The 25,014-nt window shown below is 37.1% G+C and overlaps 3 protein-coding genes across 5 annotated transcripts in view; 1 reads left to right on the top strand and 2 right to left on the bottom strand.

Moving 5' to 3' along the window:
• Positions 1-1,970: 1,970 nt before the first annotated feature.
• Positions 1,971-7,383, bottom strand: LOC146747358 (uncharacterized). Its single transcript, XM_085498072.1, has one exon. It carries the CDS (start codon positions 7,297-7,299, stop codon positions 2,419-2,421), a length of 4,881 nt encoding a protein of 1,626 aa, XP_085354198.1. The 5' UTR covers positions 7,300-7,383; the 3' UTR covers positions 1,971-2,418.
• Positions 7,384-7,525: 142 nt separating this feature from the next.
• On the bottom strand, positions 7,526-16,041 carry LOC100374673 (alpha-N-acetylgalactosaminidase-like). Of its 2 annotated transcripts, none has more exons than XM_002733779.4 (7): positions 15,955-16,041; positions 14,287-14,450; positions 13,223-13,397; positions 11,441-11,710; positions 10,745-10,906; positions 9,605-9,802; positions 7,526-8,288 (listed from the first exon to the last, which is right to left on the bottom strand). In XM_002733779.4, the coding sequence occupies exons 2-7, from the start codon at positions 14,442-14,444 to the stop codon at positions 8,025-8,027; spliced, it is 1,227 nt and encodes a 408-aa protein (XP_002733825.2). In that variant the 5' UTR covers positions 14,445-14,450; positions 15,955-16,041; the 3' UTR covers positions 7,526-8,024. The 2 variants fall into 2 exon arrangements, with proteins under 2 accessions (XP_002733825.2, XP_085354199.1); XM_085498073.1 differs by having other exon boundaries at positions 8,165-8,303.
• Positions 16,042-16,151: 110 nt separating this feature from the next.
• Positions 16,152-25,014, top strand: part of LOC100329045 (oral facial digital syndrome protein) — a 41,892-nt gene continuing 33,029 nt past the window's right edge. For both annotated transcript variants that reach the window (XM_085498071.1, XM_085498070.1), the window contains exons 1-12: positions 16,152-16,327; positions 16,894-17,025; positions 17,642-17,839; positions 18,153-18,221; positions 18,406-18,541; positions 19,826-19,962; positions 20,529-20,618; positions 21,026-21,109; positions 21,790-21,896; positions 22,255-22,374; positions 23,279-23,352; positions 24,297-24,388. In XM_085498071.1, the coding sequence (XP_085354197.1) occupies positions 16,930-17,025; positions 17,642-17,839; positions 18,153-18,221; positions 18,406-18,541; positions 19,826-19,962; positions 20,529-20,618; positions 21,026-21,109; positions 21,790-21,896; positions 22,255-22,374; positions 23,279-23,352; positions 24,297-24,388 (1,203 nt within the window). In that variant the 5' untranslated portion in view covers positions 16,152-16,327; positions 16,894-16,929. The remainder of the gene's footprint in view (positions 16,328-16,893; positions 17,026-17,641; positions 17,840-18,152; positions 18,222-18,405; positions 18,542-19,825; positions 19,963-20,528; positions 20,619-21,025; positions 21,110-21,789; positions 21,897-22,254; positions 22,375-23,278; positions 23,353-24,296; positions 24,389-25,014) is intronic.

Raw genomic sequence — 25,014 nt, 5'->3', positions numbered from 1 at the left:
ACGCAGACCAGAAATCTTCACGTCCAAGCTGCGATCGGAGTTGCGATGTTACAGTCTTGGAATGTAGTAAACTAGACACTGTTTTATTCAATAATCTAATAATACGTTGTCATGTTATGTCTGAGGTATTATCGAGGCCACATTTTAACTTGATCTGTTATATATAACACCGTTCGAATCATTGAATTATAGATGTGTTTAAGAAGATTAGAAAATAAATACAAATATGCCGTATAAATATATCACGACTTAACAGGACACGTTTCATAATTCGTATCCATCATTTTCAAAGACACGCAAAACGTCAGAATCCGTGATTAAAAAAAAGCGCTGACGAAATGTCCGTGCACCATTCAAACACGCGCCTAGTGGCGACCACCGTACTTTAATTTAAACAAAAAAATGTATTCAATAAAGCACTGGTTGAATTCCTATATTTGTAATAGTGCCATGATAGTTATGCATTTTTACCTTATCTGTATCATTGCAGATGAAGGTCAAGCAAGAGGGGGGAAATGTCTGTCCTTGTTAATTCCATTGAAAAACCTTTTCTTGTGGTTACAAACTCAAACAGTTTTTATCCAATCTCTTTCAAACTTGGTTAGTATATTAACCATATACCGTATATTGTGGTTACTCAAACAATTTGTAATTGATCATCTTCAAATTATCAGTTAATAGGACATGTCATCAAAGTTCAAATAAGTGATTATGACGACTTCATTATTCTTGGTAAGCATTGTACCCATTTACATTTTAGCCAGCATTTTCTGTGCAAAATGTTAACAGAAGATTGCACTGTTCATGACTTTTATACTATTTTGCCATGCAATAAAGATATTGCATCGTTTTTATCCATACATCCATTTGTTTAATCTAGATTCTTATATAGTTAAGCTATATTGAATGAGGTCACATGACCATTAAATAATTTGATCAGATCTAGTGTGCAATATTTTCAATGTGAATGTGTCTATCTGAAATAGTGTCCTTAATATGGCTATGTACACATGCACAGGTACCCACTACTACCAATAACTATACTACTCAAAACAATTTAAGGAACATTTGAATATTCTCAGTTACAGCAAGATCCTTTATTTCAGATAAACCTATTTGGTCACATAATTGACGTGCAACATCAGCACAATGAAACAGATGATAAAGAATGCATGTAATCATTACACATCGTTACACGAGTTCTGAAAGAGAGAAGGGTTGAAAATGAAAATCTCAGTTCATGGAACATTTCAATAATGGGTGTGACCACCTCTTGCAGTAACACATGCAACACAACGTCGCCTCATGGATGTCACTAGTCTCTGCAGTGAACATTGTATCGCTTGCCACTCCTGGATCAGCCATTGAGCTAGCTGACCACTATCCACTGGTGGGGGATGATTGCCCATAACACGAAGACCAAGTTGATCCCACAAATGTTCAATTTGTGCCATGTAAAAATGAATTTAGACACATGTGGCAGATTAAATACTGCTATTGTGGCAATATTGGGGTTACATGACATCGTTTAACATGGTCCAAATGTATTTGATGTAAAAAACTAAGGTGTTCCCTAAATTGTTTTGAGTTGTACATTTCCTCATCTAGCACTGTGTGTGGGTGATTATAAGCTGTTACTATACATCGTTGGAAATGAATTCAGAAACTATGAACCCAACTATGATATTAATTTCCACAATGAAATGATATTAATGATATGGTAATAAAATTGTTTCCTTTTTAAAAGTACAGGAAAACTAATTTGTTCTACTGTATGACTAACAATATGTTTTCAATGTTATCAAATTACAAATACACCCTTATATCAATCTACATCCATACCAGGTCATGCATGTACAGTAGTACATATGCAGATTGTAAAATACAATATTGTCTTTATCTTTTAAATTAATGGAATGACAGGGCAATTTATTTTCAACAGAAATTAATTCCACACTATAATCATACTATTTGTTTATTGGATAAAAGTCATATTTTATTTAAAAATAAAAAGTTTTACAAGTTTCATGTTGTAGCCATTTAATAAATTAAAGTACATCGCCAGTATGGACACAGACCTGTTGTATACAGAGCTTGGACTACAACCAGACACTTCAGTTGGAGCGCTAACGAGCGAGTAACTCCGTTTATTTCTCAACGGGAAAACAGAACCAACATGGCGGGGAAAACACAACGAGAGAACAGAGCATGCGTAGCAAAATGTAAAGCGAACACAAGAGGGCGTTAACATGATTGTAAATACAATAAACACACATAGTGGCGTAACCACTTATCGTCTTTAACTTACATCATTTTCGAAAAGACTAAAGAAAACGCAAGAGGAAAAATGACAGGCAACATGATAATTCAAAATTGTTGTTGGAAAGACACAAAAAATAATCTAAACTGAATACAGACTTAAAAGTCCATGACATAGTCTTTTAGATGTTCCGGAAGCCGGCGGTTACGGCTTGATCGTCTATGTTGAACGGGCTGCATGACTTTTGGATTATCATCAGCCAGGGATGTTGGTGTCTGGTCTCCAGGAGTCAACAATATTGGGTTTATTGAGCCAATACTTTGCGACTCAGTTTCTAAGGGAGTGTCAGTGCAACCTGTTGCCGGTGTTAGATCGGAAGGTATACTTGGTGGTATTGGTGGATGTGTTGGAGATAGTGGAGTGTCGTCTTCGTCCAGATGATATGACATAGGGTTTTGATCGGTGTCTTTCGGAGAAGGTACGATATAACATTCCGACTCTTTGACACGGTATGACGTTTGCCTGAGTTGACTACCGCGGAACTTGCGGATGTTGCGCCATTGGCCATCGATACCAGTCACCAAGTAGCGATCACGGGCACTAGACTTATTGCGGTCACAGTGCAGATAGACGAGGTCCCCAACTTCAAGTTTGGGTGCACTGGTGGTTTTTACTGTAGGAGCTTTTGACTTCTCGCTAGCTTTATGGTTAGCCAAACGTTTCGTGTGTTGGTCTAAAATAAGTTTACGGTCACTAATTGGAAGCTGGTAATTGGTAAATTGGTCTCTTTGGGTCCACATTTCACGTGCCGATAAGCCACTTGACCGTATGCGAGAGTTAACATGAGCGATTGCTATGGAGAGGGAGAGTGGCGTAATAGTTGCGCACAGTGGATCCTGGCGGAGAATCTCATCCTCAACTTCCTGTATTGCTCTATCTGCGACAGGGTTTTTGTTGCGATTCTTGATGCGGCCGACCTCAATATTCAGACGGTATTTTCGAAGAAGGCTGTCTTTCGATAGGGCTACAAAACCTGGAGCTGGGTCTGTTCGTATAACTGCGGGTGGACCATCAAGGGGGCTCAGGTCAATGCAAAGTCGCAGTAAGGCGTTGCGCAATGTTTCACTGCGTTCGTCTTCTATGAGGCACGCTGTGGTGTATGACGTGACGCATTCTCTGACGACTAGGACTAATTGTCTTTCACGTTTAATTACATCTGCTGCATATAAACTGCCAACAGATTCTGGTGGATCTGAAGTTGATTGCTTAACAATTGTGTGAGGTACTTTGTTAAGTGAGGCACACTGGTGACAAGAGGTGGATACGTGTTGGATTGCCTTGTCCATGTCCAGTGCGAAAAAATAACGATGGAGGACCTGCTTCATTTGGTAACAAGACGGGTGACTGAGACGAATATGAATTGCTGTCAGGAGGCCATCTAACACCTGTCGAGGTACAACAATGCACTCGCGAGGTGGAGCGAATGGATCAGTACGCTTGACTACAAGTAGACCATCTTTGGCAATAGTGACGATGTTGAGGTAGCGTTTGACGTCTTTGATGTTAGTTAGCTTTTTAGATGGACGAGTCCCCTGGGTGAGATGAGAATGTGTGCGTCTTAAATCAGCGCATTCCAACTGGATAGTTTGCCACGCTGCCCTATTGGTGAATGGTAGGCGTTTATTTCCTGATGATATGTCTTCAACGGATGTGTTCATGACAACCGAGTCTTCCACACGTTCTACAAACGAACATATCTGACAGGTAGGGGTGGTACACTCTGCGGCATTGCGGCTGGCAAAGTCTGATGGAATATTGTCCTTGCCCGCCAGATGGCGCACGTTGGCCTGGTAACGACTAACAGAAGAGAGGAATGTTGTTATGCGTGGGCTTGCTGAGAACTCACCCCGACAAAGTTTTTCGTACGCTTGCACACATGGCTTACTGTCGGTAAGAATACACGGTTTATGGTGGGACTGAATGATGTATGGCCCAAAGTGCCTTGTTGCGATGGCAATAGAAAGGGCCTCAATTTCACATGGAAGCCATGTTGCCTGACGGCCTCGAAGCTTGGCACTGAAGAAACCTGCAAGGTGGAGCTTGTCACCACGCGAGACATACATGGTGGACCCAACACTGTGTTTTTTAATGGCTGCATCAGTGACGATCCATATCTGATCTGTGCGTCTGGGGAGTGTGATCGTGTGATTTGATGATAATGCTGCCTGAGCAACACGAAAGGAATCACGAAGCTCATCCGACCATTGAATTTTATCTTGGGATTGTTGTCCAATAGTCGCATCTTCTAGTGGAGCAACAAGAGAAGCACAGCCTGGAAGCACTCTAGCTAGGACCTTATATGCGCCTATAAATGATCGTAGGTTGCGTATCTTTTCCGGTGGAGAACATGACGACAACGTAGAGATACGGTGTTGGCTTGCGCGGATGGTTCCCTCATTCCATACCCAACCGAGAATTGTGACTGTTGCCGGGCAGATGACAGTTTTCGATGGTGACAGTCTTAAGTCATTGGCTGCTAACTTACACAGGAGACGTCTCCAGTTTACAAGAAGGTCCTCGATTGTATTTGCACCGCAGTACAGATCATCTGCGAGTTTGGCAATGCTACCATCCTCAAGCATGTCACCAAGTACGCGACACATTAACTCCTCCAACGCTGTCTCAGAGCCTGGCATTCCCATGGCTGAACGCACGTATACGCGGACACCTTTGAATGGGGTTACAACGCCACAGTATTTTTGTGACTCGTGTGACAGGGGAATCTGGTAGAAGGCCTTAGTGAGATCGGTGGTGATGATATACTTCCATTGTGCAATTTGGCGTAGTGTGCTGTCGATGTCTGGCATGAAGGCGGGTTGTGGCTTACTGTAGCGGCCAACGTCTGCAAAAGCGGTGACAAGACGGAATTCACCGTTTGGTTTTTTGACTAAGAATGAGGGGTTCACATATTCTACATTGACATGTACGTTCTCCGGGCGAGCAAAAACACCGAGCTCTTCAAGTTTGTCAAACTTTTGTTGTAACTCAGCCAACTTGTCACGGGAGTATTGGGGAACACGGCCCTTGCGCTGCGGTGGTTGAACAGGACCCATGTTGACGACTGCTTGAAATGGGCCAGAAGCACCGTTATAACCCTTGATTGCAGTGTTGAAGACATCATTATATTCATGGTGTAATGTTGCGAACTTTGCTTGGTGAGACGGAGAGAGGAGTTGGTCGGGGTCAATTTTAACCGAATCTGAGTAGCTCTTTTCTGGAAGAACTGATTTGTGTGGTGATGTTACATGAAGTGTAGTGTCTATGCTGTCTTTGTTTGTCGGTGGTACGAAGACAGGACATATTTGGCAAAAATGTTCATTGCGTTTCAAATTTTGGGGTGTGTTGGTCTGGTTCGGAATCCGAATTTTACCCGATATGGTTGAATAAATGTTTGGAGCAGGCCATGGCTTGTCAGATGATATGACTGAGAGCGAGCGAGATTCTACTCGTGGTTCAAGTGCGAATGCCTCGCTTGAGTCTTTGATTTCTGTAGGCAAGTCAAGTTCAATGAAATCACCGGGCCAAATTGTTGTTGACTTTGGTGGTGCGCGTAGTATGAGTGTCCGGCGAATGCGATGACTGCCCTTTGGCGATGAACCGTATGTATATGTAGTGTTGTCTCCCACAGTGACTTGGTGCTTGGCTGGACGAACACTTATATCATTGGCCTCCATGAAAGGGGTACCTGCGAGTATTTCAACATCGAGATTCTCGACAACGAGGCCTTCAAACTTGAAATTCATATCATCGCGACTCACTGCGAATTTGGTCTCACCCACAACTTTTAGGGGAGATGAACCATCTGCTTGGCGTGCTGATTGAGAACTAGACTTTATTGGGACGCCGAGACGTTTTGCGGTGGCCAGTAGAATCATATTGCCAGTGGCACCACTGTCGATGGTAAGACGTGTAACCTGGTGGCCATAAAATGTATCAATATATGGTGACTGACGAACCTGTATTCTAAGGGCAGTAGGGACGTCCGCAGTGTCAGAGTCACTGAGGTCATCATCGCCCTGTTGAGTGTCCTGGGGAACATCATCGAGTATATTAACAATCTGTCTGGCCTTGGTCATGAATTTACGATCTTGGTCCGGCAGGAAGTCACGATCGCTGAGGAAATGGTTGTCTGGATGGCTGGCCTGCTTACATAATGGGCATGAGCGGCTTTTGCGTTCCCTGGGCCGAGCCTTTTGATATCTCACTGGTTTTGGTGTGATGCGTCCCCTCTGAGGCCTTGAAGAAGCAGAGAGCATGACAGTGGCGTCCTCAGTCATGTGGATTTCATCTAAAAGTGAGCTCAATGCTTGCGAGATCTCGGGCTTTATAGAAGTTAGAGTCCGTGTCCGCAGCTCAGTCCCATACCGCTGTTTAACCAGTTTGGGGAGGTCACTATGAATTAGTTGTAACCAAGTGAGTACAATGTAGTTCTCAAGTGAAGGGGAAATTTCCTCATCGTCAGTTATTGTTTCACCGTGGTGTGAAATACCATTGTCGCTGCGTAACAGGTTATCATCAACAAATGCTGTTAAGCGTTGGAAGAGATCTTCTGGGCGTTCATCTGGTTCAAGGTGTATATTACAAAAATCTAGCAGGTGTGCACCAGTGGACTGGAACCCAAAATGGAGACGGATTACCTGCCAAATATTGCTCATGGATGTCGAATTTTTGACTATCATGTTGCGAGATATGATTGGACAGAAGTTGGCTATTTGCCCCAACATTAGTTCTAGGGCACTGACCTTCTGCTGGGCAGTTTGTCGTCTGCCGGCCTGGATGTCTTCTCCATCATCTGTGAAACCTCTCAGCGGTGTAGCCTTGGTTCGCTTTGTCCACTGTACGCCCTCACCGAGGAACTGTGCAAAATTTGAGTCTAATGAGAGTGTGTAGACCAGGTTCTGACGCCAGCTTTCAAACGAAGTAATTGTTTCTGATTTTGACAGACACCACTGCTTGGGCGCCCGTTGTTGGTTGGCCATAATGATTAGTATTGCTTAACGAAATCAACGTCGGTATTATCCAGTCGATATATTGACTGACTGGCTGTACACAATATGCGTGTGTAAAGTCCGTACGTGTATAGCAGGCTTGTGAGTTAACGATGTCCGTATTACCTTTCAATGACGTGAGATCCGAAGGACGCTGCCACCACGCCAGTATGGACACAGACCTGTTGTATACAGAGCTTGGACTACAACCAGACACTTCAGTTGGAGCGCTAACGAGCGAGTAACTCCGTTTATTTCTCAACGGGAAAACAGAACCAACATGGCGGGGAAAACACAACGAGAGAACAGAGCATGCGTAGCAAAATGTAAAGCGAACACAAGAGGGCGTTAACATGATTGTAAATACAATAAACACACATAGTGGCGCATGGATCAGATTTAGATAGAATCACAAATTTAGGATTTCTAAAAATGTAGGTTTCTCCTCTTGCAATTTTGTGACCAAATTGCATTTCATGTGATTTCTTCATGTGTGATTTCATCTCACCACACTGTAAGCATAGAATTGTAAGCATAGAATTCCTTTACATACATTATAATAAAAATATTGTTTACCCAATTGTTGCATGACAAGAAAATTGCTGAATCAAAAAATATTTAAAACTTCCATTACAAGAGAACCCTGCAGAATTCTGAATTTGTGCAATACACTGTCACTTGGGTGATATAGTGTATTATGCACTCCATGTGTACATTTATGTGGTTGATATGGATGCTGTTACCATGACTACACCAGTTGGGTTGACAGTTGCTGTAAATTGATCATTGATACCATAATTGCCCAGAGATTTATGAAGGTATACATCCCTCAATGTATAGTGGTCTACACCAGTATTATAACCCATATCTTTAAGAGTCATTGAAATACTTCTAGGCATACCATTAGTATTACGATTCAGGAACACTGTTGCAAAACTTTTGTTTACCAAAGGTTTGGTCCATACTTCCATGGCTCCTGTCTATATAAACAAACACTGATAAAATAGCACTTGGCTTCAATAAAATGGCAACAAGTCGGTCAATAAAATGGCAACCAGTCGGTCAAACAAGTGTATCTCATCTTTAAATCTATCAAGTTATGTCTGAGAAACGATTAAAAACACATGGAAATAAAAACAATGCGGCTGCCAGTTTGCTGTTTTGAATCAAATCACAAAAAACAACTAAACCCAAATTTGTGATGTTCATACAGAGTTTGAATGAAATCAGTCCAGGCATGCTTGAGAATTGTGTGATTTCATTATTTTTTACAAAAATAGCTACGAGGATAGATTTTATTAAATATCCACAAATAAGTAAAGACAAAATTAAACACACTATGTCCTATCTTTGTACAAAATTAAAATTTGTAGTTGAGAAATGAGTAGAACAATTGTAAAAAAAATAAATAAAATAACTGCCATTTATCAGTGGTGAATGAAATTGGTACTGACATGCCTGAGTAATACGAGATGACATTTTCAAATGTTGATTTTATGTCATGATATTGTACCAATTTGAACAACATCACTGCAGGTATGTTAAATGAATGTTGATTTTATGTCATGATATTGTACCAATTTGAACAACATCACTGCAGGTATGTTAAATGAATGTTGATTTTATGTCATGATATTGTACCAATTTGAACAACATCACTGCAGGTATGTTAAATGAATGATGGTGAATGGATGAAATTGAGTATATTACTAGTATTTCTCTGAATGTTGAATTGTAATTTATTAATTTGCCACTCACTTTGTGCCTTGGCTTGTGAGAATGAATGATAAATGTTGTTCACATTTTGCATTCAATTATTTATCACTACAGATTTTGATTGCCATATTAATTATATATACATACAAGTTGAGAGTATTGAACTATTGATCACCAAAACAGTTATGAGAGTGGGAGAGCCTTGCATTTACCCCTTATTCCATTCTCTCCTGTCATCCCATCAACTAACCAAATAACATGGCTAACATAGTTCAGATGTTACCATGGTTACTGCATATAATGCGTGTGATAGAGGGACTGTGTATATACTTAGGATTTCCCTAGTTGCTTTCTCAATGATCCAATAAAAACATTTCAAATTTTATTAACTACTGTGAACATAATTTCATGAGTCGATGTAAATTGTGAAATTTGGTAACAGTGTCAGTGCTTTCCCCTAAAATTGTATTCTTTGAATGTCATAAAATTATCAACCGTGAAAATTGTGATCAGAAAAAATAAACAATTTCCAGTCTGTTGAAAATACTATACATTGGTTTGAAGATTAAAATAAACAAACCTTATAGACTTGTCTTCCCATCACACCAAGTGCATCTTGATTAACAGCAATAATTTCTTTATTGAGAAGTATTTCCTTAGCTTCATCACTTACAGATCTCAGGTCATTAGACATCATTAATGGTGATGCAAATATGGACCACATCGCCATCTGTGATTTAGACTGATCATAACTCAAACCGAAATCACCAATGATAACCTACATGTAGAAGCAAATAAATTACTACTATCAAGTTATTATAGCTTAACTATAGAATTACTTCTAGGTTGAGTTTGTGTTGTTTTCTTGAATTTAGCTATTTTCACCGGCTCTTTGACCGGCATTCGACAGCAGCTTGCGCAGAGCCCATAGAAATGCATGGTACAGTGGTCTTGTGACGTAGTCCCACCCAATGATAGACCCTTTTCATAAGTCTGGCACCCTCACAGGTTACCTAGAGAGAGGCCTATCATGTGAACTCAGAAAGATGCTCCTGGTCTCATGCCACTAATCAACCAATGGCTGCTCATAGCCCTCAATTTATATGCCTTGCAAGAACCAATGACATTTTTTAAATATTTTTTTTCTCAGGTGCTCTCTGTTTGAGGGCATGATTACCTGGGTCAAAGGTGAGACCAACATGTGGTCTTTTGTTTACTACTTAGCGTCTGTGTACCTGTGGGTTTATTCTGTGTGTATTTGGATGTTCTAATCTTGGTGTTTTTCCAGTGATTTCTCTTGGTGCAATCCAAATACAGTAGGTGTGTCTTGTTTACCTGAGATTTGTAAGAGTTTGAGCTGGCCAACATGTTAGTTTTTTTCATGTGGTTGATTACTGGCATGTTGCTTTCCCATTTTTGAGCCATGTTTTCAACTTTGTTCATCATTTTCATATAGCAATCTCGTCATATGGTAACATTGTCGTCTATTGAGATTCAATTAGTGATATGAGCCCTCCTGGGGAAGCCATGCTTTTTGCTGTCACTGTATGCATGGCATAGGAAATTGCTCTTAAATTTTTAATTAATTTAAAAGTCGAAGAACACAACAACAAAATAGATAAACAAACACTAATGAACAATACAATAATTAACAAAAATTATAATTAACAAATAGCAGTTGATTAAATTATAGATAATATATTTGTTATGTAATACTCACCATGTCAGGGTCATTCCATTTACCTGGTCCTTGTGCTGCTGCAAGTGTGTCATGTTCTTTTGCATAGTAGTCAATAATACTAGTAACACTATCCCAAGAATCCTGGATATCATTGAAATTACGCCATAGATTACAGTTATCTCCAATTAGAGTATAGTTTGGCTGAAAATATGAAAATATTTAAATCCAGTGTTCATACAGCAAATTGACATTAAAATATATAACAATAATTTTGCTAAAAAAATGACTGGAATTTTTTTTTTTACTATTATGTACTATTTTTTTTGAATTGTATGAGCAACTTTAATGAATACCCACATTTTGATAAACTTGTAACAATTATCACACAGGTGATCAGGTGCTTACCTTCATACCAGAAGCTTGTTGGTAATCAGGCCAACTACATGAATACACAATAGATCATGTACTTACCTTCATACCAGAAGCTTGTTGGTAATCAGGCCAACTACATGAATACACAATAGATCATGTACTTACCTTCATACCAGAAGCTTGTTGGTAATCAGGCCAACTACATGAATACACAATAGATCATGTACTTACCTTCATACCAGAAGCTTGTTGGTAATCAGGCCAACTACATGAATACACAATAGATCAGGTACTTACCTTCATACCAGAAGCTTGTTGGTAATCAGGCCAACTACATGAATACACAATAGATCAGGTACTTACCTTCATACCAGAAGCTCGTTGGTAATCAGGCCAACTACATGAAAACACAATAGGTATGCCAGTTTTATTGAGGGCCTTTGTCATCTGTGGATAGCCTGTATCCATAACTTTCGGGTTGGAGTAACATCCATCAAATTTTAAATAATCCACGCCCCAATCAGCAAATGTCTGTGCGTCTACTTCAAGGTGATCTAAACTGCCAGGGTAACCTGCACATGTGAGTTTACCATAGTCCTCATATATACCAAGTTTTAAACCTTTGGAATGCACCTGTAGAATGAGAGATTAAGACAATTAGCAGTTATGATTGCTAACCAGTACTTGCATTCTTATTCTGTATAATAATATCATAATATATTTATATTTCAGCTTACGTTTTACTAGCCTGACAAGATCACATGAGTTGCACCATCTGTGGTGCTCGGATGCTGTTCAGCTGGCGAGGGCGCCACTCACACCTACATGTCAGGCTAATATTTTTCAAAAAGGTGAAAATCTAACAATTGACAGATGGTGTGTGTTTTAAGAATATTTTTTAATTAAATTAGTTTGACATATCAAAAATATAATAATTAACTATTTCATACCAACAATCAACTTTTGTCATTTTTATCAAGCCAAAGACAACTGGCTTCAAAATAAAATAACAAATTATTAAATTAAACAAGTCATTGTCAATGACATGTCCCCGTTCTGTTCATATTTGAGTGACATATACATTCAAAGCAGATCATGACCGAAATCTCAGACCACTTTCAGTGGTCTGATCCGAAATGCAGCTGCATATGTACACATTGTACTAAATCTGAACAAAATCCATCCATGCATGACTGAGATCTCGTTCCGGAATTGTGAAAATATGCGATTTTGATGCATTTGATGCATTAAAATGACCATCATTCAGCTATTGTTAAGCGGATCATGAAACAAATGCACATACATATTTGTGACATGATGTACCATGTGTGTGTGAAGTTTGAACTTGATCAATCCAGACATGTCTCGGATACGGATCCAGAACTGAATTCTTTAAAACAAAATGGCCACCAGTCGGCCATTTCGAACTTGATCTGAAAAAAAAATGACGTGCATCAAGATACATTTTTGTACTATTATATTTAATGTATGTACCAAGTTTGAACAAAATCCGTCCATGCATAACTAAGATCCGGGTCCGGAATGATGAAAATGGGTGATTTCAATGCATTTTCGGCCTTAAAGCGGCCGCCATTTGGCTATCGTTAATGAGATCATGAAACAAATGCACATACATATTTGTGACATGATGTACTTTGTGTGTGTGAAGTTTGAACTCGATCAATCCAGGCATGTCTCAGATACGGTTCCAGAACTGAATTCTTTGAAACAAAATGGCCGCCAGTTGGCCATTTCAAACCCGATTCTCAAAAAAATGACATGCATCAAGGTCCTATTATGTTTAATGTATGTACCAAATATGAACAAAATCCGTCCATGCATAACTGAGATCCGGGTCCGGAATGGTGAAAATGTGCGATTTTGATGCATTTTTGGCCTTAAAATGGCCGCTATTCGGCTATCATTAATCGGATCATAAAAAAAATGCATGTGCATATGTTCCATATAATGTGTGATCTATGAGTGAAGTTTGAACTTAATCGGTCCATGCATGTTCGAGATACAGGTGATCACGGACGCACACAGGGCAAACCATAAGTCCCCGTTTTCGGACTACGTTCGAACAGGGACGAATAAACTGTTGGCAGATAATTTGTTGAATTTTAACATTTAACATTGACTTACATAATCAGCTAGTCTTTTAATGCCACTTGGAAACCTGGTTGTATTGCCGTATAATTTACCATTACTGTCTCTTTGGTGAGACATCCAGCAATCATCAATGGCCACGTATTCATAACCTACATCTTTGAATCCATCAGTGGACATGTGATCTGCTATCTGCATAAATAGCTTCTCTCTAGAATATAACAAATCATTGTCACATGAATCAATATTTGAAGATACAACAAACCCTGTTGGTTTAATAGTAAACAAAATTGAAATAAATCAATCATTTTTAAGTTGTAAAGTTTGATTGCAATCAGTTAATGCAATCAGTTAATGCATGAGAGAGACATGGTTCTAAAACAGCATTTGTATTCAGCCATTTTGAAATACCATTGTGGTGTCATTAAATATATGTTAAATGTATATACTGAAATAAACAATAGATCTTGATCCAGAATGGCCGCCATTCGGCCATCTTGAATCAGATCATGAATCTATTAGTTGGGCATACGTATCTCAAGATATATAATGTTTGTGTCAGTTCAAATAGGATACGCCCAGGCATGTCCGAAGTACAAGTGAGAACAGACATATGGAGGCCCTCATTTTCAGACTCTGTTCAAGCAGGGACTAAAAAGGGTAAAGTAACAAATTGTATATTGATTAGTAACCTATGATGAGTGAGGTAAATACCATATTTGAAATATATTAGCCGAAGTATCCCTGAGAAACTGTTCATGAAATATTATTTTAATTCCAAGAATTAGACTAAGCTCACACAGCCCAAAAATAGAACACAAAACATGTCAGGAAATATCAGGTGAAATATATTTTATAACAAATTGATGATATTTTAGAAATTAAAGACAACACATGTATGAGAGGTTAATTACTTGTAGTTACAAAATGTATCTGAAGCATTTGATAAGTACTGATGACTATTTAACTTTCAAATTCTGCTATTACAAAATGAAACCAATGTAAAGAAGATAATTTATCAAATAAAAAAAATGGAAACAATAAATATTCTGTGAAACTAAAACTTGGTTTTGTAGAAACCTCACAAAGAGAAAACCTACCCTATACAATTATCTGGATCGTTGACACAGTCTATATTGCAGCGAAATCTCTCCCATGCCATCCATCCCATAGGTGGTGTCCTCGCTAGGCCATTGTCCAAACTGAATGTACCGTACAGACTCAATATAACCAGTGATGTCATAAACCAGATATTCATTGTAAACTGGTGGTGTATCGTGGAATTAAATGGTAAAATTTATTAATAATACATCTATAATAAACAATTCCTTGCACATGTTTATTTATAAACTGCTGAGTACAGTCGCTGGGTTGGGTTGTGAGCAGAATTTGCGATACATACATCCTGTCTTCCCCTGAGGCATAATGGTACATCCCAGAGAGTCACATGGTGATTGTGAATCATTGACCCAAGTCTCCTATTTTAAATTGGTAGACCTTGGATAAAATTGGCATCCTCTATACACTGGTTTGTCCGCAATTTGAGATAACCAATCATTTCATTGGATACATTTTATTGTTTGCATGGGCATAATTTAGATGTACCGACAGTATTTAAGTTGAAACATGTGTGAAAACCTTTAGTCAAGAAGGTAACCTGTGATTTCTGACTCCAGTTAGCTTTACCATATACTGAGGTACATATGCAGACGTGCTGTGCAGTAGTCCCTGCTGATAAACAGGAACCACTGAAGCAGCTGGTTCTAGTGACTAGCGCCCAGTATTATTTATTTATTAGAGTGAAGGAAACCTTATATATTGTGTTGATTTGATTTATTGCATTTTTCATTGGTATATTTCCTTCCATGCACTGCCTCAGTTGTGATGATATACTTTCCCAAAACGATTCCCAAGATGTATAATAATAAGGGTATTATGATGATACTACAAAGTATGCACTCAGATAGTATGCATTTGCACTGACCTCTGCTCCGATTGAAACTCTGTACTGTCTTTGTGCATACTTTGCAGTATCCTCGTAATAACCTCATAATCATGCATATGAGTTTAATAGTAATCATCTAATTAGAATGTTGAAAAAAATGGGAATTACTCATAATGACTTTTTAAAGAAACTCAAAAGCAATTCAAAAGCAGGTGTAATGTAGAGTATACATTATGTACAGCAACACAGAAACTAAAGTTATCCATGCTGTTAACTTAAGCTGAATGATCTGACCCTTAAATTTAAACTTCAACAACATTAGATTAGATTAGTTAAATTGCAAGACGTCAGCATTGCAAAGTCTCGTGAGATCTCATGAAAATACTGTTCTTTTAATACATATCTTGGACATGTACATTTTGGAAGTTGTGATAGGAGGTTCAGTAGTGGATGACTTGTTTTCGTGGTCGTGGCCACAGCCGAAGAAGGCATGGTGGAATTTGCATAAACAGTAATTTTTATTCATTACATATCCACTAATGCTGTAAATAAACTATTGGCATTTTCTTAGTTTTTAAGTTAATTGACATAAAATAAGAATATCAAACAGCTACTTTTTACTTGTATTGCTGCTGTACTGATAGAAATACTGTATTTCTAAAGAAGCAATAAATATTAGTATTATTATAACAGCTACGATACCCGGAAATGGGGACTTATGGCTTTTGTACATATCACAATTATATCCCACAAGGATCGTTCAAAGTTAGCAATTTTACGAATTTACGAGCGTCTGTAATACACATATATAGAGTACACATACCTTGACTTCAGTGCATCGAATTATAAAGATCTAGTGTAGTACAATTCTGAGTTTCAGTCGAAAACAAACGCCCCCAAACAGGTCAGGTGATCTGTCTCAACTTTATTATGTAAAAAGTTACCTTATTGGCCTGTTTCTGATAGATTTCAAACACAAAATTCTATTGGATTGTTCTGGACCAATCATGTTGCAATATTGTTGACCGCGTTTCAAAATGGCTGCTTCGTAACCAAAACGATAGATTGATATCGAATGCAGACGAAAAGTCCACATTCTGCTGACTATTAGAACGAAACATCGTGTTTACCGAGAACTCAAGTCGTAGGACAGAAATTGCTGCCGCAGTACACGATTTCACGAGATTAATGAACATGTGAGTATTCAGTGAACACGACGTTTGAATTTTTCGTGGCATCTAACATGTCCTTGCTTGTTTTGATCAGTTCACTGTACATCGTGTACGTGTGAATACATATTTATCTGCCACGACGTTGGAACATCGTTGACAGTAGTTCGCTGACATTTGGTAGTCTGTCCTCACTTTGAGTATAGCTCGCATTTGTTTGATTTGTCTAAGTATTGTACTGTCCTGTATCCATGCGCGAGTATCGCCTTTTTTACTACTTCCGGGTTGAGTTGGCCTGTATTTATAGTGACTCTCACTAGAAGTGTATTGTCACGAAGGCGCGACATAACATTAATATAGGGTCTTAGCATAAACACAATTATCTGTTCATGATTTCAATAGGTTATCGATTGAAAATAATATTTGACAATTCTTGGTATCAGAAAATGAAATCAATGATATTGCACCAATTGTTATATTTTCTAGAGCCAAGAAAGATGTTTTATGTTTCATGGACAGTACTTAAATAGCAAACTGTTTACTCTACTTTAATAATGATAGCACAAAACATGGTTTTGTTTTTTTCACTTTAGTTGCTGAGTTAGCAATCCTAGAAAATACTTAATACAATGTTATCACCGGAGCAAGAGGAGTTGTCTGCAGAGGAATTAAAAAGCAAGTTATTCCACTCATTTAGAGAAAAGGGAGTATTAGATTCTTTGAAGGTAAGGTTGCAATGTCAAATAAAGATGTGGGGTTCAAACTGTTGAGATTGACATTCTTTACACTGTTCAATAGTTTCAAAAATTTATAAACATAAAACAATCATAAACTTGAAAACTGCCATTGACCAATCAAGATGATCACCTTGGATGGATACATGCCCCTGAAAGGGATGACCCAGTCTGTGTATATGCAGTGTGAGTCAATCAATCAACATAGGCGTATCTACCAGATTCTGATTGACTTTCCTGTACATCATTGGAAGGGGGTGCGAATTGTTAAAGTCAATCGGGTTGTCTCAAATGAATTTGAGTGATATATTTTATGGTTGTGTTATAAACTAAATTATTGAAGCAGCTTTTCTGAAACCACTACTGGTATATACAATTTGTTGTAGATATATATCGATGTACTTGTGAACATTTCCATTTCCAATTATAAGATTATTTCTTTCATTTTTCTTCATGTAATCCCAATTTTTCATTCATATGTGTAATATAAATCGACATGGAATTCTCTGACTACTGACTTTTCCTGTGCAGTACACTGTTACAGGATACAACATTCACAGCAAATGATGTCAGTCAGCATGAAATGATTTTTTTGGTCATATTTCAGTCACAGCTTCGAAATAGATTGATTACTGAACTGTCACATGGTGGAATAACGGGTAAAATACCAAGACATGTATCAGTGAAAGATGAGTCGTTGATGCTAAGGGCTTCTAACAGTATCTTAGCTGATCACCTTAGACGATGTCATTACGATTACACATTGTCAGTATTTTTACCAGAGAGTGGAACAGGTCAAGATAAGGTAAACTATGATTCATTTAAGTATGTCCAAAACTTGCAATAGTTATATTTCCTTCACAATATGGTCATAGTGGTATTAAGAAATGTTTTGAACATTGAGAGCCACCCTGGTTTTACTGCAGCCTTTGATGATACCATCCAATGTGTAAATTGACATGTAGCGTATTCGCACATGACTTGTTGACTGCATTTATCTGTAATTCATGCATTTGTTGTTCTGGTGTCAATTGTTGGGTTTTTTAGTGATACACATTGAAAATAAGATATATGATGTTAACTTTGCTGATAATATTTAATAATATTTTTCATTGCAGTTATTTACTGTCAGGGATCTACTACAACTGCTACAAATTAATCCTCAATCTAAACTTTTCAAAGATTTGGTAAGTGCATCTGATGTTGAACATTATTTACTGTGTTTGTTCCATGAAATCAGGCTTTTAACATGTAAAACATGGTTTCTTTCAATTGGCAGATGATGACATAAAGGTGTCATGTTGTTTTTTTAAAAAAAAGGAAACAAATAAATACATATCTACCATATGACATATTTTCTATTGGTTTCAGTCCTCCAGTATTACCACCTTCACAAATGAGAGTTTTCTATGGCAACTGTTGACACAGCTTGCTTCTAGGTATCAGGGTGGATGTCATGATAAATCATTACAAACAGAAGGACCTCCTGTCTGTTTTACTTCATTAGGTAATTATATTAAACTCTAAATGGTATCTATGTCTTTATCCTAAACACTATGGGGGAAATCAATGCTGTAACGATGTGTATAGCTCATCGCTTAAAAAAATATAATTTAGCTAAGGTCAAGTTGAATGAAATTGTGGAGATCTCAAGCTATAAATACTTTAAAAGCGAAGACCAACAACATTACGATACTCCTGTAGTGCATCTTGTCTATTATGCTCCTTACACCCTATCCTATTGAGAAAGACAACATAATATAATTACATTGTAACATACACATTCTAAGTAGTGAGTTAATCCCTCAAATCATTCATGCGAAGTGAGGTGCATCATTTATTGTTCAAAATGACAGCCATGAAGATCTTTCATTAAACATGTTATCGTATTTGCAGATGCAAGATTATGATATAAGCCACAAAGAAAATTAAATTATTATACATCTATCACCGTAACGCCATAAGTTACAGCGGTAACTGCTGTATTGTACCCCGTCATCCTACCATATTAGGAAATGCAAATTCCAAATATGGAATGATTATGGGCGTACAGGTCCTCTAATAATGAACTACCATCAGGGTTTGATCAGACTCCACATAAAGAAGTTTGTTGATTTTGTTCTAAATTTTTTGGATTTTGGCATTCCCATGATGTATCATTGGGAGGAAAAGATGTACAATAATAAGGCTTTTACGACTCGAACAGTACGCCATCACATCGACCTCTGCTGCACATTGGTCGAGACTACCGCTTTACTATCTTCGTGCATACTTTTTCGGTATCCTCGTAATACCTCATATTACCGTAGTTGCATTTATATAGTGGGTAAATTGATTCAAGTTAATGTTTTTGTGGAAATATACGTGACTAATGCATTCATACCTGTTTGTCATAGCAATTATAACCAGACAATTTATACTGTTCAAAATTTAATTATATGGCATGTTTTTTTTTCAATCTCTTTTACACATTGCTTTGTATGTATCATACAGTGAGAAACTCAAAACATATTATTGTAAGCCATGATTAATATACAAAAAATGGGCCAGAATTCCTGTGAATAAAATATATTAGAAGTCTCTTTTAGATTATTTGAAAGTCAATAGACAATAAATTAAAACCTAATGCATTCTCTGCAACCATATCACAGTCCTACTACCATGTCTACAGGTAGCTTGGAATACCAACTATTTATGAACCATTTTTATTTATTTTTTCTATGATTTCTTTGACAAAATTTACCATAAACCATAAAATTTGAAATGTTCACAAATATGAATTTTATTCCAGATGACAAGTTAGATTGTGTGGAGCAAGCTTACAGTAATAAACTAGATAATAATGAACTTGGTGGATCATTGGAAGAGAGACTTATGTCTCATCGCAGGCAGATAGAAGCACAGGCAAGAACTGATGTCAATGCAGAGGTAGGTACTTCCCCATGTTTGGCACAAAGGGTGAATAAATATAAGTGCATGAATCCATGATTATTTGGAATGAGTCCCATGCAACGTGTATCATGTGTTTAAACACAATGCTTAAAATTAAAATGTTGAGACTGATTTTCAGATTTTGGTGTCCTCCTTTTTTTCAAAGTACAGTAGGAGTATCAGCTGACACATAATACAGGTTGAGACTCTATTGTAATTTGTTGTTGCATTCCTGTAATGAAAATTAGCGGGCCATTTGTCTGGTTTAAAAGCAAGTAACTTTCCAATAGACAAGTAGTTTGCAGAAGCATTGAGGAAATCCTCTGTAAGACAAAAAAACTTTAATTTCGACTAACCTGAGTAAGTATTAAAAACGATTTAGCAGAGAATTATGAAAATATGATATAAGAATATTGTAATATCATTTACTAGTATGTGTGTCACAGATTGTTTTCAGATTCACAGGAGATAATACAGTTTTGTGTTTAGTTTAGCATATATACTAATGATTTTAGTTCCATATATAAGTGTTTTTTTTTCTTTTGTTTGTGTATGGTTTTTAGATTCTAAGATTCAAAGAGAATGATCTGGCTAGAGTTAAACTGGAGGAAAGAGAAAAAGCCAGAAAAGAGATCGAGCAGTCCAGGAAGGAGGTGAGATGGTTTACTAATTAGTGCAACTATTCTGTGTGCTATTTATTCCTCATTGTTTCTTTTGATGTTACAAACTAGCAATGTACATTTGTACTCCTATTATCCTATTAAATGCCATCATTTTGGTGTTTTATTCCTGACATGTATTTTTCTACAATTTCTTTATTAATTTTGGATATGTCTTCATTAAAAATTTTGGAGAAATTTAAACTGGGAAAAATTTGCACCAAAACTGTAAAAGAAAAGACAAGCTTATGAAAGAGTTAATTTATGGATTTGTCACCATCAACATATTTTCGTTCTCTTTGTGGACTTAATGCAATTTATCAACCGGAATTGGGGTTAGTAGGTGATATATGGGAATATGAATATTATAATCAAATGTCATTGTAATTTTTATTTTTTAGATGGAAAGAACATATCAGATTAAATCAGATGCATTAGGTGAAAGAGAAAGACATTCATTGGAAAGATTACAGAAAGAAAGAGAGGTACATTTATTTTGCTGATTCAGGAAGTATCATATGCCCTGGCTATGGTTTTTAAAGTTGCCTTATAACACAGGATTATCACTGGTTACATTGTTACTGTCTGCCAAAAGCTACTGTTGAAGATTCAAGCTATTTTCTTCAATACACAAATCAACAGATCTTGAAAAAAATTACAATTTACAAAATCATGGTTCTTCTGTCATTTAGAAGTGTAATTCTAAAAATGTTACAAGAACTAAATTCACTGGCCTATATTGAGAACCTTGTTCAAGGGTTGTAGGTTGATGTCCGAATTTTGAATGATACCAGGATATCCTATTATATGGATTAGATCATCACATAGCTCATGTAGTCCTATTCATAGAATATGTTGTATATATGTACACACATACTATCAGCATTGCACAGTCAGACCACAGTGTTCTATGTCTGGCCCAAAAAATACTTTGAAAAAAATAAAAAACAGAAATAAAAAAAGACATTAATTGGCACTTTGTTTGAGTTCACAGTTGTCACAGCATAAACCTTCTGGGGGCTGAAACTAGATTCTCTTGGATCAGATTCACCTGCACTTTTCGGTTCATATGACAACTATTGGAGATGTATAATATAGAAAATTGAATTAGATATTTACATAATCTGAGATATCAAACCACAGTATAATGATTTTCATTGTTCAGATTATGGAGAAAGAGACGTTTATTCAGAGACAGAAAGTACTTGAAGAATTAGATTCTCTGCGAGTCAGAGAAGCCACAGTGAGACGAGAAGCTGATCTTAATGCAAAGTAAGTGGCCAGTAATCCATCTGCTTTTAACTTGAATTATTATAATCTTAAAGTCAAACTACATGTGCGCTGCATTCAATAAATTCATACTTCTAACAAACAGCTAATATTTGACAGAATAATTTTAATTTACATTGGACCCCAGCACAATACTTTCACAAGATGTTTTTACAGAGACACAGCTATGTGTCATATACATGTAGATGAGGCCAGCTTATAATGGCAGGTATATTTACTTTTACTCACCTCATCATCATCTCAGTATGGGTCATAGAAGTCATAGGACCCAGCATAAAGTTCTCTTAATCAGCTAGGTTAATCATTAATATGGTGATAATCACAAATTATTTATTAACAGAGCTGTTAAAATTGAGGAGGATAGAAGAAGAGCAATTGAAGATAATTTAAGAAAAAGAGAAGCTGCTGTGGCCAGGATAGAAGAAACATATGAGCATCAACTCACAGAAAAGATGGCATCGTAAGTATTCAGATTGTATGTTTTATTTGGCGATTGTAAATTGGTCTTATATGGGTAGAGCTACATGTAGGAATGGGTAATACAACGGCCAGAGCTTGAAGTTGAAAGAGTACCCATTTCAAGGCCAAAATTGTCTTGGCATCATAGTAATAACAAGGGGAACATCAAAGAGCACCAATTCAAACTCATTGGGCACCAAGACAAACTCATTGGACACCAAGGCAATGGATTTTGATGCCTCTGTGAAGTTCAAACCCTCCAACAATAACTATACCAATGTAAATGTTATACTGTAAAATGACTAATTTTCACTGGGTTTAAATTTCACTGATTTACCATTTCAGGCATATTCAGTGGGTTTTAAATTCACGGTTTCGTCATTTAGATAATGTGTTCCATGCTAAATTTTACATATTCACTGTGTTTTAATTTAGTGCATTTTTCCAGTCAGTGAAATAAGCTAAATTAAAACCCCCTTTACAGTAGTGCATGTACACATATTGTGTTTGCAGCAATGTAATGGGTAAATACATTTTGAAATTCTTTTGGAAAGATATAGTTGTGCACCAATATATATTATGCATTCACAATTACAGGAAATAATTTCACCACCAAAATCCTTAGAAACCTTTATTAGGAATGAACTTCTCACTTTTTGTTCATGTTGTTGTTGTCTTGTGGGAACAGGTGTGCATATAGATGTTGCCAACCATTTCATATGAACTCGCAACATATTCAATTCATTTTCATTTAGTTGATCTGTCAGACTTTTAGAATACTAATCATGTAAGTTGTGGCAGACATTACCAATATGTTAATATTTGTAGTATACATAGCATAAAATAGACATTATTGTTTTAGATAGAAGTTCAGTCTAATATACAAAATATCTCTGTGATTTTAGTTACGATCTTGAACAGAAGTCCAAATATATAACAAGACTGCAGTCTTTGGAGATTTCTGAAGCCAGGAATAAAGGTAAGTGTATTTATTTCTAGTCACAAGCTGTATACAGTATGTGTAAAAATACACAGGTGTAATATGAATTAGTCATATTACATGGTATATCACATGGATGACCTCACTGATACTATCGTCATTCACTGCTGCTGCTGTCTTGACCCATGTTGTTTTTGAGGTTTTGAAGGAACTTTAGCCATCCAAAATACACAACGAACGTGTCTGAATAGATAAGATACTCTGTTTGGATGTTTAGGATATTCTTTATATAAAGCAAATATGTATGGTGAAACCGCCATCGTATGATGAAATATCGTATCCTGTGTTGTATTCTACGCATGCCAAGGCGATGCTCACTGAGAAAGCTCTAATCTATGTGGCTTGTCAATACAGATAGAAGGTGCGACTTTCACGAGAAAGTCATTGCAGTCACTTCCATAGCGTTCTGACATTTTTATCTGGCGAGTGGTGAAATAACTTGCGTCTGAGAAGTTCTCAATTCATATCAATAATTTTATATGCTATTTTTATATGATTTGAGTGATTCACACTGCTAAAAGTAACGTTAACTGTGCATTTCATAGTTTTTATTCCAGCAAACAATGTATGTATGTATGCTATTGAGTAATATGTCACTTGTTATAAATTATATGTACTAAAATATTGCATACTTCAAATATAAGTGTTGTTATTTTGTGGGAGAGTGGGCGTGAGAGATGTATGTTAGCTGTATTTGTGCATGGTGGATGTCTGTTCGATGTGATAAAATAAACAATACATGATCATTCAGGCAATATCATGATTTGAGGTCTGCCCTTGGGATGTTGGTCATGACCATGGTATTGATGATGTCAGAGCAGACAACAAATCGTGATATTGCCCTCACAAACATGTGTTATTTAAATATACAACTATATCAGTATATAAATAACAGGTACATGTATGTTGTTTTTTGTTGATAGAGGAGACCAGACTTCTGGCAGAGGAGAGAGCCAGAGTGAATTTAGCCAGAGAGGATCTTAAAGAAAAAACTGCAAGATGCAAGCAGCTTGAAGTAGGTGAAAACTGCTCAGTTGTATATTGTGTACATTTATATCAATTCTATTCTCCAGAAATGTAAGAATTTGTTCTTTGTTCCCTCATGTGTGTCAATAATCACTGTATCATTGTCATCCTGACTAGTGGATGGCTGGTGTTTCCTTCTCTATGGTAACCTAACAACCATTGGTTTCAAGAAGGAGATCTCTGTCTTGAACTTGTAAATTTGCAAAACTTTCTTTATTTGATTTTTAATTTTGTTGTCAATATGCTGAGAGGTTTCCCCACTTGATGATAATATCATTACCCACAATACATTGCATGTATCGTGTGATTGGCTGTTGAGAGGGACAGGAGAACTGGTAGTTAACAAGGTCTATGTTATATTGATAGTCTCAGACCAGGATATTACGGTTGCTGAGAGGTCTCCTCACTTGATGATATCATTACCCACAATACATTGCATGTACATGTATCGTGTGATTGGCTGTTGAGAGGGACAGGATTAAGAACATTAAAATGGTGGCTTGGCTAGTTGCCAACACTGTTAAACTGATAGTTAACAAGGTCTATGCTACATTGATAGTCTCAGACCAGGAAATTACATGTACAGTAGCAGTGATGCATTGCTATTGTGACTGA

Source organism: Saccoglossus kowalevskii, chromosome 4 (assembly GCF_978046115.1).
Source record: "Saccoglossus kowalevskii chromosome 4, keSacKowa6.1, whole genome shotgun sequence".
NCBI lineage: Eukaryota > Metazoa > Hemichordata > Enteropneusta > Harrimaniidae > Saccoglossus > Saccoglossus kowalevskii.
Note: the sequence above shows the minus strand (reverse complement) of the source record. Positions and strands in the feature narration are given on the sequence as shown.